General features: G+C 40.6%; 1 protein-coding gene across 1 annotated transcript in view; it reads left to right on the forward strand.

Moving 5' to 3' along the window:
• Nucleotides 1–4,695: 4,695 nt before the first annotated feature.
• The window catches only part of ANKRD29 (ankyrin repeat domain 29), a 31,258-nt gene continuing 19,769 nt past the window's right edge, over nucleotides 4,696–16,184 (forward strand). Inside the window, exons 1-4 of the mRNA XM_056483246.1 lie at nucleotides 4,696–4,767; nucleotides 10,379–10,489; nucleotides 12,205–12,303; nucleotides 13,937–14,035. Coding sequence (XP_056339221.1) covers nucleotides 4,747–4,767; nucleotides 10,379–10,489; nucleotides 12,205–12,303; nucleotides 13,937–14,035 — 330 coding nt within the window. The 5' untranslated portion in view covers nucleotides 4,696–4,746. The remainder of the gene's footprint in view (nucleotides 4,768–10,378; nucleotides 10,490–12,204; nucleotides 12,304–13,936; nucleotides 14,036–16,184) is intronic.

Below are 16,184 nucleotides of genomic sequence, written 5' to 3' on the forward strand. Positions count from 1 at the left end.
CTTCACAATAAGAAGAGAGCACCATAAGGGGAGACAATCACTGCAGCTGTGTACTCCTCATCCAGACTAGAGCACTAAACAGACTAAATAGCACTAGAAGTGCTAGCTGTCCCAGAGAGGTCAGCATGAGCTGATTTAGCCAGCCAAGCAGCTGGATTTCCTGCTCAATGCAGATGTCCATGCTGGTGCAGCAGAACTGCTGGTGGGATCTCAGTTCACAGTACAGTGAAGGATTTAGCCAAGATCAGAAATATTGCAGCAACATAAGGAGTCCAAGGATTGGGAAAGACACAAAAGTTTTAGAGCTGCTCACTTATTGTGTGTTGGTATTGAATCTTGCTGACAAAAACTGATGTGCAAAAATCTTAAGCTGATGATTTCAAAAGTAGTCTTTGTCTTGGTGTCATTATTTTGATTTACAAGGCAAAAGAACATAAGACAGCCAAAATGAGAAGTTATTTTTAAAGATTTTGGCACAAAAGGCTTGCCCAAGGCCTACACAGGAGGTCACAGGCAGAAACACACACAATCATGTAAGAGGCAATGATTCAGGACTTTGAAATCACGTAGAGAGAACCACAGTAGCAAAGAGGATTTATACCTTTGGCAAAACAGAAATAGAATTTGCTATTCATGGTAGCCAGGCTTATTACTGTTGTTGTCTGTTAAAATCAGGCTTCAAAATTTGTAACTAAAACTGCTGAAGATTGCTCCATTTTACATTTTAAGCTGCCCTTTTTCATACTTTGGATAAAGTAATTTATTTCTAGAAAAACATAAAAAATCTATTTACATTTTTTAAATATTTAAATAACTAAATGTTAATGGAAGCAAATGTCCAAAGAAAGAAGACAATGCAGATACACCTGAAATCAATAACATTACATTAAGATCTCCACCATTTGCAAAGCTTCAGATAAAAAAGTAAGTTACAATCAGAGAATAAATGTCACAGACCTTCATCAATGATCTTTATACAGGTGATATTGAAAGCAAAACCATTGACATTATTGACATAGAGCCATATGGGAAATTACAAAAGCTATTGCAGAAGTCTATTTGTCAATGCAATATTTTCTGAGTTACACAGATGCAGTTGTGGCACACCCTGCAGTAAAGAGCTCTGGAGCCTGGAAGATGGCAGGCAAATTTAACAATGGGTTTTTGAGATAGGGGCAGAATCCCATGTCAGAGTTCTCTGAAGTTACAAACACACATTGACCATCTTGTCTGCTGAAATGTATTTATCTATTTCCATACACAGCAGGCAAACACATTGCTCTCTATTCATATTTCTAAATGGGTATTTGTTTGTTTATTGCTGTTTTTTAAAGCAGATAGAAATTAATGTCGTCTTTGCATAAAAAAATGTAGAGGTTTAGATCATGGTCTCTGAAGTAATGTTTTGTCTAACCAAAAAATATTGCTACTTCTATTAATTATCTATATAGAGATGTGCTTGAACTGTTCTGGCTCAGGTAAGGTTTTTCTGTGACTTACACAGAATGATTGGATCAGCTCTTAAATGCAATAATTTAATTTATTCCTGCAATTCATCTTAGGTAGCCTTCAGATTTGAACAAAACAACATGACTCAGGATATTTGAAATAATCACTGTGATGAAATACTAGGTGAGAGGAATGCAGCCTGCTGCCCTGCAGATGAATTCTGCCAAGCAGCTAACAAATCCCAACCAGTCCAAGTATCTTGCAATCTTAAATATTCTGCCAAGACTAAAGAATAGGGAAGATGTGTAGCCCTAAAATACAGTATTCTCATGATAGTAACAGGAATTGAGTTTGCAGGGCCTCAGGACTGAGGCTTGCCAGGTTTGCTCTCTTTAAACTTTTCTTGACCTCCCTCAATTTGGTTTTACATGGCTTATCTCTAACAGCAGCTTTTCTAATTGAAATGAAAATTGGTTTGGTTGTAGTAAGGAGCTGCAGACCAGTGAAAAAAGAGTCAGAGGTAAAAGCATATTAGAAAATGTATAAAACAGAATTATGCAGATCCTAGAGGGGAGAAGAAGAAGCCATTAACATGAACATCATAGTCCCTGCAATGGCCAATTCCAGATGCTACAGCTCACCATAACATCCCAAACCACCACCACCAGCAGAAGGAAACCACCAACTCTGGGACCTAACAGAGCAGGGGAAAGGTGAGGATAACATCCAGAAAAGGGGTAAAAACTCGGAAGTGTATACAAGTTTTAACTTTAATGTTATTAATACTGATGCTTTTTTCTCTGTATAGATTTCTTTCTTTTTCTGCTATAATTACATCTGCTTTAGTAATGATTCTTATATTAGACCATTAAGATTCAGTTATATAATAATTATAGTTATAATAATTATAAATTCTTGGTCTTAGATATGTCTATCTAAGGTGCAAATCCTCTTTGCCCATAAACAAATGTAACAATAGGCAGAGTTCTACATCAAAACACATTGTTTCTACATTCTTTCCAGGATAAACTTTCAAAGGATCACAAAAAAGGAGCATAGTTTGTATATGTATTTCTGTATTCAACTGTTCTGACAAAGTATTGTACCTAAATATGAAAACAGAAAAGTGACAGGAGACCATGTGCAACTGAAAATAGATGCAGTTTCAGATTTTGTGGGGGTATTAAGAAAAGCATTTTCATTTTTTTCCCCATGATACACAAGATAAATACAGACCTCAAAAAAATTTTATTGCTTTTGTCTCCTGTTTTGTTGTTCATTCAGAGAATTCTTTGGGGTTTTTTGGTCATAAAATTTAATATTCAGGCTGAAGAATGTGAAAAGTTTGGCATGTTATTCACAATAGATTGAATAAACACAGGGATTTTCCAAGGGTGAGGTAGGGAGTGTGTACAGATCAGTAATATTTTCCTCTTTCAGTAGGCAATCTTCACTGGGCAGCTGGATCAGAGCGAGGATGACTCTCAGCTATGCAATCTGCTGGGTTTATTCCATGTTTTTAAGAAGAAACCTGAGTGATCATCCAGGATTGTATGGTCTCAGTAATTAAGGTTCACACCAGGCCATGCATTCTGAGATGAGCTGGTGCTATTAGCAGCTTTCATCTGCTGGTCTACCATTTGTTTTACTGTATGCACAGATGCACAGATGAACATTGCCTCAGGAAAAAGATCTGCAGAAACCCCTTCACTTGCAGGTTTGTAGAATAAGCTGTTTGGATCTCAGCACAAGTATTTTCTCTCAATGCACACGCATAATTTTCTTGTGAATGGGATTTATGTGTGCACATCAAAAGAGGAAAATCCCTAAGGGCTCAGTTTAAACCAGCAATAGCAAAGAAATTCAGGAATCTCTCACCAGAGCATGCCCTGCTTTGCCTACTTTATATCACGAAGATTTTGAATGAAATCTGTGGCATCCAGGCAAAACAGGACATGAACTGGCTTTATGGTTAGAGGCTTAAAATTAAGCCCTTAAGAGCTTATTGGCTTCCTAATGAGAGCACATCAGCCCTAGGAGGTAGTGTTGGTGACAGCTGGATGCAGGCAAGGTGAAGGAATGTTCACCCCCACCATAGGTCTGGGTGGCAGCAGCGTGGGTGTACCCACAACAGCATCTCTTCACAGGTTTTTCCTGGATATGAAGGGAAGAGGCTGTGAAATACGAAAGGGCTGCCATGCAGGTGGCACGAGCACCGTGATGAGGCTAGGGCTGGGGTGAGGGTGCTTGGGGTTTGGAGCATTTCAGTGCTACTCCTGAGCTGCAGAGGCTTGATCTGCAGGTGTAACCAGAGGCTGGGTGGTGTGGGTCCCCCACCCTGGGGGCTGGCATCTCAGGATGCTGCTGGAGCAGCAGACCACTTTAAATAATACTAATACTAATACTAATACTAATACTAATACTAATACTAATACTAATACTAATACTAATACTACTAATAACAACAACAGTAGAACAATAATAATTAAAAGCAACAAATAACAATAAAATATAAATTTCTGTAATTATATAAAGTTGCATGCTGATATAATTCGCATGTGTCTGAATATAATAAATTCTATTCTATTCGGTTAAGCAACAATAAAAACAATAAAGAAATAACGATAACGATAACAATAACGACAATAATGACAATGACGATAATGATGATTTAAAAAAAAAAAAAAAAGTAATAATATAGCAAATACTCCCTTCCCGAATATAATAAATTTTATTCTATTCGTCTAGGCAATAACAATAACAATAAAAAATAACAATAACGATAACAATAGCAACAATAGTGATAATGATAGTGATAGTGATAATGATAATGATAATGATAATGATAATGATAATGATAATGATATGGTGATAATGATGATAATGTAGTAGTAATAATATAATTAATATAATATAATATAATATAATATAATATAATATAATATAATATAATATAATATAATATAATATAATATAATATAATATAATATAATATAATATAATATAATATAATAAATATAACAATAGTAATAATAATAGTAATAATAATAATAGTAATAGTAATACTAACGATACTAATACTAATACTAATACTAGTAAAAATAAAAATAAAATACCAAATCCTCCCGCCCCAGAAAGCACTTTAGAGAGCACTCGCAGCCCGAACCCCCGAGCACGAGGTGCTGCGGGAGGCAGGCAGGGAGGGAGGAGGAGGCGCCGGCCCCGCCCCGGGCGCGGAGCGGTGCGGGCCGGGCTGCGCGGGGCGCGGAGCGGGGCGGAGCGGAGCGCAGCGCTGCGATGTGCACGATGTCGTTCAAGGTGAGCCGGGCGCCTCAAGGGGAGAGCGGCGGGGTGATGCGCGCTTGGGTTCCCGCTTTGCGCTTGCTGGTGCCGGCAGCCCGTGGAGTGCGCTGTCGTGTGCGCGGGTTTGGAGATTGATTGGTGTTATTCTTTTAGGAAAAACGAGGGTAGTGTTGGGCGGAAGGAAATAAAACAGTAAGGTCCTTCCCGGGCTTTGGGGTGCCCCGGGCGAGCTGCGGCGGCAGCTGATGGATGGAGCGGGCGCTTTTCGCAGCCGACAGCCCCGAAAGGGTGCGTGCCTTGTGTTACATAAACTGCGAGCCTCCGCGGAGATTCCCGCTGGTCCTGGGGCGGCCGGGCTCCCTGCTGTGGGTTTTGGTGCAGTCAGGAGCCTCCTCATCACTTTTACGACCATCTCTGCTGGTTGTGTAATAGTTAGGAGGCAGTCTTTATCCGTGCTCTTCCTTTCAGGCTGTGCTGGCCGCTGAAGCCAGGCTGGTTCGTTCCCTTTGCCAGCTGTGATTCCTGTCACTTTTTGTACCTCTTCCATCCAAACCCATGCAAGAGCAGTCGTTTCACAAGATTGCCTTAAAGAACATTTTTAATCTAAGGACAGGATTAATAAGATTATTTGGCAAAGAGAGAAGCAAGCAGCAATTTACTAATGATGTTAACAGATAATATTTATGATGGATGTACATCTTCTCTGTTATGCACTTTCTGGATGCTGTGCTTGCCCTTCTCTTATTGATCAGCAGCTCAGTGCCAGTCCTTTGCCATATTGCTTGTGTTGCATTTTTTGATTAGATGGATTATTCCCTGTGCTTGCCTCACTCCTGGGTATCTCTCCCCTGGAATTCTGGTGCTTCAGTGGCACAGTGTCGTTTCAGTGGTGGCGCAGCAGGTGGTTCCCACCTGCAGTTAAAGCCCTCCTGTGGCAGGCAGCAGAGAACCTGTGCTCCAAGGGCAGCTATCTTAGACTTGGTGGTGAAATCATAGAATGCCTTGGGTTGGAAGGGGCCTTAAAGATCATCATGTTCCAGCCCTCTGCCATAAGCAGGGACACCTTCAACTAGACCAGGTTGCTCAAAGCCTCATCCAGCCTGACCCTGGACGCTTCTATGGATGGGGCATCCATAGCTTCTCTGGGCAACCTTTTCCAGTGTCCCACCACCTTCACAGTAAAGAATGTCTTCCTAATATCCACTCTAAACCCACCCCCTTCCAGTTTAAAGCCATTTGTCCTATCACTACGTGCCCCTGTAAAAAGTCCCTCTCCATCTCTCATGCGGTTCCCTTTTAGCCACTGGAAGGCTGTTCTAAGGTCTCCTTGGAGCCTTCTCTTCTCCAGGCTGAACAACCTCAATTCCCTCAGCCTGTCTTCATAGGAGAGGGGCTCTAGCCCTCTGATCATCTTCATGGCCCTCTGGATTTGCTCCAACAGGTCCACATCCTTATGCTGGGGGCCCCAGGGCTGAAGCTAGTACTCCACATGTGGTCTTACCAGAGCAGAATTGAGGGAGAGAACCACTTTCCTCAACCTGCTGGTCTTGATTCTTTTGATATAGCCCAGGATACACTTGGCTTTCTGGACTGCAGTCTCTGTGGTCGTCCTCTTTTTGGTCCTGCATTAGTCTCACACCTTGTTTCTTTTATTTCTTAGTTCTGTCCCTTCATTCTGTCTCTGTGAGTTTTTTCCCACCTTTATTGCTCACAAGCATCCACCCTAACAGCCCATGTTCCTGGTGATGCCAGCTTCTTCTTGCTTTCTTATCCTTCTTTGGCCTCCTTGTTTATTTAACTTGCTCTTCAGGTCTTACTTTCTGTTCTATCCCATCAGGTGTTTTCTGTGCCCTATTTCTCACACTGTATTTTCTCAAGTATTCCTGTTCAAAGGAGCTCACTGCTTTCCCTTCCCTCTGAAGAACTGCAGACCATACCTCCCTCTCTCTGTTTTCTCTCCCTTTTCTGTGACATTTTGCTTGGCATTTTCTCTTTCTCTCAGAAGATCATGAAGTTAACTTGGATTTTTACTATCTATTTGCCACTGGCTGTTCACATTTTCCATCTTATTATCCTACTTACCCATGGCATAGTATTTATCTTTCTCACACAAATATCCTCTCTTCTACCACAATTTGCCTGACTAAAAAACATTTATGTATTGAACCACCTTTCCTTTTTATCAGGATCCTTCATGTAGGATATATTGATATCTAATAAAGAACTCAGCTCCTAAGTTGCATTTTTCCATCATGCTTAATCCTGATTTCCAGTTCTTCTTCTTGAAACTTTTTACTCAGTTCCTCCTTCCCATTAGAACTGGTTTGGAAACTAAGAAGAAAAGGGAATTTTCTTGTATTTTGCCAGCACAAGGAACAACCCAGTGGGTGAACTGGCATTCTGTTTCTCCTTGCTTTTCTTTCTCTTTGTCTATTGCTCCTTTTTTTTTCATCTGCAAGATCCCTGTTTAAGAACTGCACTCTTCCTCCTCAGTGGCCACCCACTGTCACCTGCCCTTTCTTTGCAAACAGCAAGTCAAAGGTAGGGCAGGGAGCAGGAGCTGGTGGTCACAGCATTTAAATTATACTTTCCCCTCAGTATTCCTGAAATGACACATATACATTAGCACAATGCATTTTCTCTGTATCCCTGCAGAGAAATGTTTTTTTTTCAGATTTATAATATATATTTTCCTCTAAGCCATTTTTGAAAAAGTTTTTTTTTCCTAATGTCAATGCAGCATTAATATAATGCCAGTTTTTCATCTTTGGGCTCTCATAAAAGCATACAAACAACCAAAATTATTTAGCAGAGCCAGATTTTAAAATAAAACTTTAGAGAATTTGATGAAGTGAAGGAACATTTACCCTGAAAGTTGCTGATGCTGGCACAAGTGACATAATGAAACAAGCCATTTTCATGAAAGCTATTAGCTAATAATTTTCAAATGTTTATTACTTTCTGCTCCCAGACTGTCAGTGCTGAGCATCAGTTGTTTTCTTTGAGGATGCTTTGGGAGCAGTCTAACTTTATGATAAGAATTACATTAAAATTTTGTCCAATTAATCTCTTGAAATTCAACATTGCCTCTCCCTAGGAAGTATTTGATGAGACAAGACAGAGTTAATAACCAAACAACAGCAGTCACATCCTGCAGCTATAAACCTATTTATTGCTCAAAAATAATTCAATTAATCAGATTATTAACCCCAAAGTGCTGTCTTACATTTTGCCAGTGATGTCAGTATTACTGATTAAAATGAAGAGTACAGAAATATAGATCCAGGGATATAAATTGCCACATGGTACACAATGAGTCTGTTCTTGTAAGGTGCCCAGATCATCTGAATGATTTTGCATTTTCATTCACTTTAGCAGCTAAAATAGCTCAGATTTGCATCTGATTTTTTAATCTAGTTACTGGTTGATGGTCTGAGTGTTGCTGTATGTTGTACTTTTATACAAGAAATCCCAAGCAATGCAGGGACACAAGGGGAAATGAAAATGCTTAATAGGAGTCAGTACAAATGGGAAAAAACTTTGTTTTATGTCCTTGGTGCACTGAAGAATTCTTCCATTCATTGGGTCTGATCCAAAGTATAAGGACAACTCTGCTGGAGAGCTACTGTAGGGCTTACAGGGGAGAAGAAAGAGGTAGGAATTCATGACTCATAAGGCCAAAGACTTTGAACTTCTACTTCCCATCTAGGGTCACACTGGACATTTAGTTCTTTTTTCTTCTCACATGAATTGGTGAAAGCAGGTGAGGAGTGCCTGAATATGGATTCCATTTTCTGTCTACCTGACCAGTGAAAGTGGTGGTATATGATGAGCCATAATAAAATTCAGTCTGCTACTGCACCCTTGTAGTGAAAACTGGGATGGATTAAATAAATCTTTCCCTTTTTGGGTGTATTGCCATACCTCTGAACTTTCTAAAACTTTAAGGTATAGTTTGGGACAATAAAAGATAAACAATTTGTTTGTCCATTCTGTGAGGTCTAAACATAATTCTTTTGCAACAGCTTTCTAGTGAATATCATAATAACAAAGCCAAGAAGACAATATTCCTAACTGCCAGCTCTATAAATAAATATCTGTCTAACAAAGCAGAGCAGAAAGGGCAAATGAGCCTCTGTGTGTTGAGGTCAATTGTTTGCTTTTACATAAAATATTAGCAATTCTAAGGGTAAAGGTAGGAAGACACTGCAGTGTTGCCAGCAAAGGGATTGTAAACTGCTGTCTCTACTTTAATCAACATCATCCACAGATTTTCCAGGGAAATGCAATAGCTGTGAAAAGAAGATCAGAATTTAGCTTATTGTGCTTGCTAAAATTTTCAGACTCCTGCCTCTGCATGTGCTGGTACAAGAAACACCACTATCAATTTGTAGGAATGACTTATTATTTATTGAATGGTTGGAACATCTCTTGTCTGAAACAGCTGCCAATTTTCCAGCCTATTAATATTAAAAATGCAACCCATGGAAAGTGCTCAGTGTGACAGACCTGAGACAGATGCAGATTCATGATTCTTGTGTCTGCTGGTTTCTGCAAAGTTTCTTGTCTTCATATCAGTGAAGGAAGCAATTTAAACTGTCTTGTATATTTGCATTTTAATTATAGAGCATAAAACTATCGAATCCTCATTCCCTGCCACATTACATGTGTGCATTGACATTTAGACAAGAAGTGCCTATGTCATTTCTGAAGCTGAATGATTGACTTTTATATCCACTCTGCACTCTCTTTGAGTTATCCTGAAGGCAGGGTGTGCTGGAAAGCAATGTCCCTGGATATTTTTGACTCTGCTTTGGTGTGACTATTGGTGAAGTGATGCTTTACTCCTCTGTAAGTGGTTTGGGCCCTTATTAAAAAATCAGCAGCATGAACCTCTCTAGGATAAGTGTCATTGCCATGAGAGTGTTTCCCTCCCCACTTCATCCTGAACAGAGCTTACCTGTCAAGGCAGATTATTGGCAGCTGTCTGCATCAATTAGATAAAGAGGGTTGGAGCAAAGTCCATGTATTTTTTCTGTCCTTTCCCTGTGCTGGAGCAGTCATCACTCACTCCTACCCAGGAGATACTGCACATCCCCACAGTCAGAAGGTGTTAATTCCAGGAGGTAGAACAAGCAGTCTGGGAGAGGAATGAGCAATACTTTTCCTATACTGTAACTTTGTGTGCAGAAAAGGAGATGACAGAGAGCTAATCTGAAAGCCAAGAGGATGGCCTGCAGCAGGACATGTCAGCAGGATGCTTCAGCCTAACTGTGGCCAGCCCCACCACAGAAGCAGGCAATACAGGCATCACTGAGCATGTTGTTTTCTGTGATGTTTCCCTGTGGAGCTGGCCTAGCATCATCATTTCTCATTACAGAGCAATCTAAGGGATATAGGCTGCCATGGACACAAGGAAGACTCGAAATAACATGAGGAAGCACAGGAAGACTGGTTTCTTTAATTGCAAAAAGAAATGAAATTAGCTTCCTTTCCATGATCTGGGTTGAAAGAACAGCACACTTGCCTGGCTTGAATGCAGAATGCATGTCCAATGTATTTTCCAAAGTGATTTATTTCTGTTTTCTTTTTTCTTTCTTTTCTTCCTTTTCCTTTTTTCCACTAGAAAGAAACACCACTTGCCAATGCTGCATTTTGGGCTGCAAGAAAAGGAAACCTGGCTCTCCTCCAGCTGCTGCTGAACAGTGGGCGAGTAGATGTGGACTGCAAAGACAGCGTATGCACACAATGCACCTCCAGCCACAGCACTCATTTTGCATCACTTTCCATAGCCCACCGTGCAGAGGGGGTAGTAGGGATCTAACACGAAACATATGAATGTCTTATGGTGCTTTAGGATGATTTAAAGCCTTCTCCTGTCAGTAATCAAGCTTGAAATGTAAGATAAAATAGAGTGATGATTTACATCAGTGGCAAGGGGTTAAGAATTTGCCAGCACTAAGAAATGTGTCTTACACAGTTATTTGTGGTGCTGACATTAAAAACACAGATCCTAGCACCTCGGGCTTCTCTTTGCAAAGAAGTGTCATTGTAGTAATAGATCACAGTGAAGATTTGGCTCAGTTGAGCCCAGGTAGCAATGATTCTGTCAGCTAGCAGACCTTCTCATAATTAGAACTGCTGGTCTTCTAAATTCTTCCTCCTCCATCCAATCTCTGGACTGGGAACCCACAGTGGCAACGAAGGCACAAGATTGACAAGCAAGAGGAGCCCAGACACAGGACAGGTTTCATGGGAGTTTTTTACTGTAATTGACATGGGTTGAAATTAGTTTTGAGATTAGAAATGAGTTGATAACATAGATAATGAGTAGGTCTTTCTATTCTGCCTACAACACATGGTGAGATACTTGATTGTGCTAAGCTGTGCCAAACAGCAAGGAGAAAAGGAGGTTGAGAAGTTCCAGGTTTCCTCTGTTTGGCATTGGGACTGACTGACACAGTCATGCTGGTGTTGGCAAGGATAAATGCCACTTCCAGCCCCAAACATGAACTTGTCGAGCTTCTCTCACTTTGAATACCTTCAAAGTGTAAGAGATTTTCTAAGCCCATTGACTTTAACCTATCTTTTCATTTTCATTTCATTTTTGCACCGTAGACAAGTTTTTGTCCTACAGTACTTCTGGAGCTGGTGCTATGACTGTCCTTTTGACAAGGGAGGGAAGTTGTTCAAATGGAGGCTTGTAGTAAACAGGACAGAAATCAGTGTGAAAAAATAAAGTTACTACTGCTCATTTTTTCTCAAAAGAAGAGTAACTTTGGACAAGAACTTTCTCACCACACTGCATTAACAATTGTATCAGACATACACATTTTCTAGGCTAAATTGTTTTTGTACAATTAAGACCACATGTTTCTTTTTTGTAATGTCACCCATTCCTTCTTTTAATTGAGCTGTTGTATGTGAATGATTTTGAAGGATATGTTTTATCCTTATGCATGTGGTTTCTGCATTGTCCATACACTGCTTACATATAAATCCTACTTCACTCACTGGAAGTGACCTTATAGTGTACTGAGGGAGTTGAACACAGATTTCTGTACAGAAAGTTCTCTCTTACAATGTGAAGAGTCACTGAGTGAGTTTGCTCTTATTATTTGGATAGGGAATTAATGTTCAAATCAGCCAGCCCCTTCTGACTATGACTCAGAATTCTAAGTGACTCAGCTGAGTCACTCAGCTCCTGTGTCTGAGGTTATTCTCCTGGAAATGATGCAAAGAACTTTGGGATTCTCTGATTTAAAAGAGAAACAAAAGCTGTTTAGAAACAAAACCCATTCTTTTTTTAATACTTGTTGCACTTATTTTGGGACAATAAGGTATCATAAGCTCCCTCCAGCTCTTTGGCAGAGATGCTGTCTCATACAGACAGGCTGATTCATTGCTGTAGGTGTTTGTTGAAGGTACTGACTTGTTTTTCCTTACTCCCAGCTTGGCACAACAGCTCTGATGGTAGCATCTTACTATGGCCACATAGATTGTGTACGGGAATTGGTGTTGCAAGGAGCAGATATCAATCTGCAGAGAGAGGTAGGATTCAAACAGGGCTTGATTAAGTGACTGTTGGTTTGTTACAAATAATAAGAGTGTTGTCTGCTGCTTGTTGCCAATTTTTTCTTTGTGAGTTGCTGTATAGTATATTTATAACATGTATAACAGGCTCTGTTCTGAGGACATCAGGGAATCAGATATCTGGAGTTTACAATAGATAATCAGATGCCAGAGGTACATTTATAACTCATCAAACATTTTCAGCACATCTGGTTGGTGAGGGTCAGTTACATCTGGGATGTAACCCCCCAGGATTATGCCATTTATGTATTTGCAGTTTTAGTTCTTGGCACAACAATTTACAGATCCCTGGATAGGATAAATAATAAGAACACCTTTACCTTTTGATTTGCAGCCTGGTCATTAAAAGAGAGTGTGTGCCATTGCTAGCACAGGGATTATTTTTGACTCTGCATGTTTTGGAGTTTCTGCCTTTTAGTCTGAGCCAACTCATCTCTAGCAGTCACAGAGCTTTATCACCCATATCCTTCCCTGCATCTCTGCTTGGCATTCAAGGCATGTCTTGCACCATGACATCAGCACAGAAGGGATATCAGCAACTGATTTTCTTGGGAAATTGCCTTTCACTCATACTCCATGCAGACAGTTGTAAGGATTGCAGTTGCTTTGGTCTGCGTGTTGGCTGCACAATAATCAGAATTGCTCTGGGACAGCCACAGGTTTTAAGAGAAGAGCAGTTTCAGGAGGGCATGAATGGTGGCAGGTTGTGCAGGATAGCAGTGTGCTCATTGCTCCAACAGTATAAACCAATGTTTCTTTTCTTGGTTAACTGCAACCAGAGCATTAATCTCATGCTGATATCTGCAAGTTACTGAGTCAGTGGATGGCATGTTTGATGGTGTAGGTGTCTTTGCACTTACTGGCCTAAACTTGCTCTAACCATGATTGTCAGTGTCTTTCAGTGGGGTCCTGTTCTAACAAAACATGTACTTAAATATGTCCCTTTCCTTAGGTAAACATTGCTTGGAAAGAAGCACCAAAAGAAAAAGTTAAGAACAGTTTTATGGAACTGCTCTTGATTATCACTCAGGAAATATTGATTCAACAAACCAACAAAAAGAAAAACACTGAAAACCTCCAAAATCACTCTGTTGCAGAAAGGAAGCAAAACAGGAGAAGTTTAAGCACTAAAGACCAATGGCACTATTCTGCAGCTAAATGCATTTACTCCAACCAGTGTTCTTGTGCTCTTGGGGAAGTGAAAGTCCCATAAATGTGCCCAGGAGAGCAAGCTCTGAAATGGTCTAAATGGGGCCACATGGTATTGTAAAGGCTATGGGCACTGGAGTGAATTTCACATGTGGCTCCCATTTCCTGTACTTTCTACATAGGGTGAGAGAGCCCAAAGTAAGGGAAGCCTGCTCCTCCCTCCCTCCCTCCCTCCCTCCCTCCCTTCCCTCCCTTCCCTCCCTTCCCTCCTGGAAGAAGACTGAGTTAAGATACCTGGTGTCCTCTAGAGTCTTCAAATTCGTCATGTTTTTTCAGCTGATATTCAAGTGTTTGAGCTCAATACTTTTTAATTTGAAGTGTCTGTACTTCAGTCAAGTGTGTTATGTATTTGTTATTATTTTAATCCATTTTTCCTTTACAGTCAGGTGCAACTTCTCTGTTCTTTGCTGCACAGCAAGGCCACAATGATGTAGTGAAGTATCTCTTTTCATTTGGAGCCTCCACTGAATTTAAGAATAAAGTAAGAGGATGGGTCTATTTTTGCATGCTGATACATTCTGACAGCCAAGGCTGGGTATTTTGTACTCACATGAAACATGACAGGGCAGTGTTAAGATGATGAAATTTTCTCACGTGAATATTTTTTGAGTAGTATGAGTAATGCAGCACATTGTGAAATATTAACTTTGGACTAGCTTTTCCTACCTAGATAGTGGCATAAGTTCATCAAGGTCCCATGATAATGATAACAGTCTTTCCTCATAAGCCATCCTCCTATACAAGATCAAAGGGTCTTATTGTACATACCAGGTAGGACCCTGATTTGGGTGTTTATCTACTCCAGTTGCATAGAACTTATATTTCATCAGTGTTGGTATATCTCTGCATGCCACCATAGGATACATAACAGTGTAATGCCTTCAGTCCTCCCTAAATTCCCACTTTCCCATCTGGGACAAGAAGATGAAATGCACCTCAGAGCTTTTATTTCTTTGTTCAGGCAGGTCCTTTTCCAAAATCTTCTTAGAATAGCCAAAGGCACAGGTGGCAGGGCCTGGGTTCCTCACCCCTCATAGGGTCTACAGCAGCAAGATCACCAGTTCATCACTGACAGCAGTGCATCAGCCCAGTTTCTTTGCCCAAGGCAGTATTAGCACCTCTGCTTTCAGCAAACAGGGGGGAAAGCAACATATTTTCATTAAATATACTTGTCCTTGACATGCTGGATGCATTTTGAAGCATTCCCTTAATCTGGGGAGAAGGACACTTGCCAGTCACTTACCCTGGGATCCCTAGTGGTGTCTTTGGACAAGCTCTTTATGCCAAAGTAATCAATTTCTCAAGATATTTTAGTCTGTGATTTAAATTATTCTCTCAATCTCTACCTGCTTTCTGGAGTCCCTGGAAATACAGGCTCTAAAGGAATTGATGGAACATTAGAAACCCAGCTCCTCATGCTCCAGGGGCTAAAAAACCTGATGTTTTGTGGCCAGACTACACACCTGCCCATAGAGTAGGATTCTGATATCCCAGGGAGCTGTGCTTGTGGTGAGCAGCTCTCTGACCACAGCAGCAATCAGTAATAAAAGCATGAATGAAACTATGACTGTTTAACACAACATGGAGAGCAGCTGTGAGAGTTAGCAATGCAGGAGGCTGCAGTGTTAAATTCAACAGCTGTATCTTGAGCTGCTGGAAAATCTCATGTGGGACAAATTTATTTGGTACGGTTGCACATTAAAATAAATGTCTGACTTTTATTTCAGAATATGGTGGGGGTTAGCAAGATTCAGAGGGGTCATCTTCCCTTGCATTCAGCTGGAAAGTCAGAGGCTCAGTACCTTATTCTGTCTAGAGGGACAGATGCATCTTCACTCAATCTTTCCACAGCTTGTGAACTAGGAGTTTGTGAAGAGGCCAAGATTTGATCCAGGAGGGGAACAGCAGCCTTGAAATTGTCTGATCCTTCATGATCCATGCAAAATATATTGATGTGAAACACTAGGACAGATAAAAGAGCAAAGATCTGAATTATAAAATAATATTCCTGTGTTCAGCTGCTCCAAATGGCTTCCACCTTTGGACAAATGCAAGTTTGGGGTCTACTGTTGCTCACCTTGAAACTTTTATTCCAGTCCCTCTTTTCTTGCCTGCCTCTGCTTCTGAACCCAGACCTGCCTTGGCCCCTATGCCAGTCCCAAGTATCTTTTAAGCTGTTGCTTTTCCTGTCCTGGCCACAGCTTTCTGCTATGTCTAGACAAGCTGGTTGAAAGATAACACCAGCTCCCAATGGATATAACATGGGAAACTGGTGTATGATGTGCATGTGAGGTGATTTTCCAGCAGCACCACCCAGCATGTGCCTGAGCAGAGGCACCAGTCAGGTGTAGTTCATGGACAGCCCACATCTTCCACTGGCTTGTTAGTGTGGCTTTGTATCAGTTCTATCTTCTGATTTAATAATGTGGGATTTAATAATGTGTAACTTAATAATTTCATAGCTTGGAATAATTCCATTGTTCTCTTAGCAGGTGACAAAGGTGACAGGCTTCTCCATCCCTCACAAACCCCAGAAACAATATAATTGATAAAATACACCTTTTCATGTTAGGGGCAAGGCATTTTCTCACTAGGACACTCATTCAGGAGCAGCATATGGCTGATCCTGT

The sequence above is a fragment of the Oenanthe melanoleuca genome, chromosome 2 (assembly GCF_029582105.1).
Source record: "Oenanthe melanoleuca isolate GR-GAL-2019-014 chromosome 2, OMel1.0, whole genome shotgun sequence".
Lineage (NCBI taxonomy): Eukaryota > Metazoa > Chordata > Aves > Passeriformes > Muscicapidae > Oenanthe > Oenanthe melanoleuca.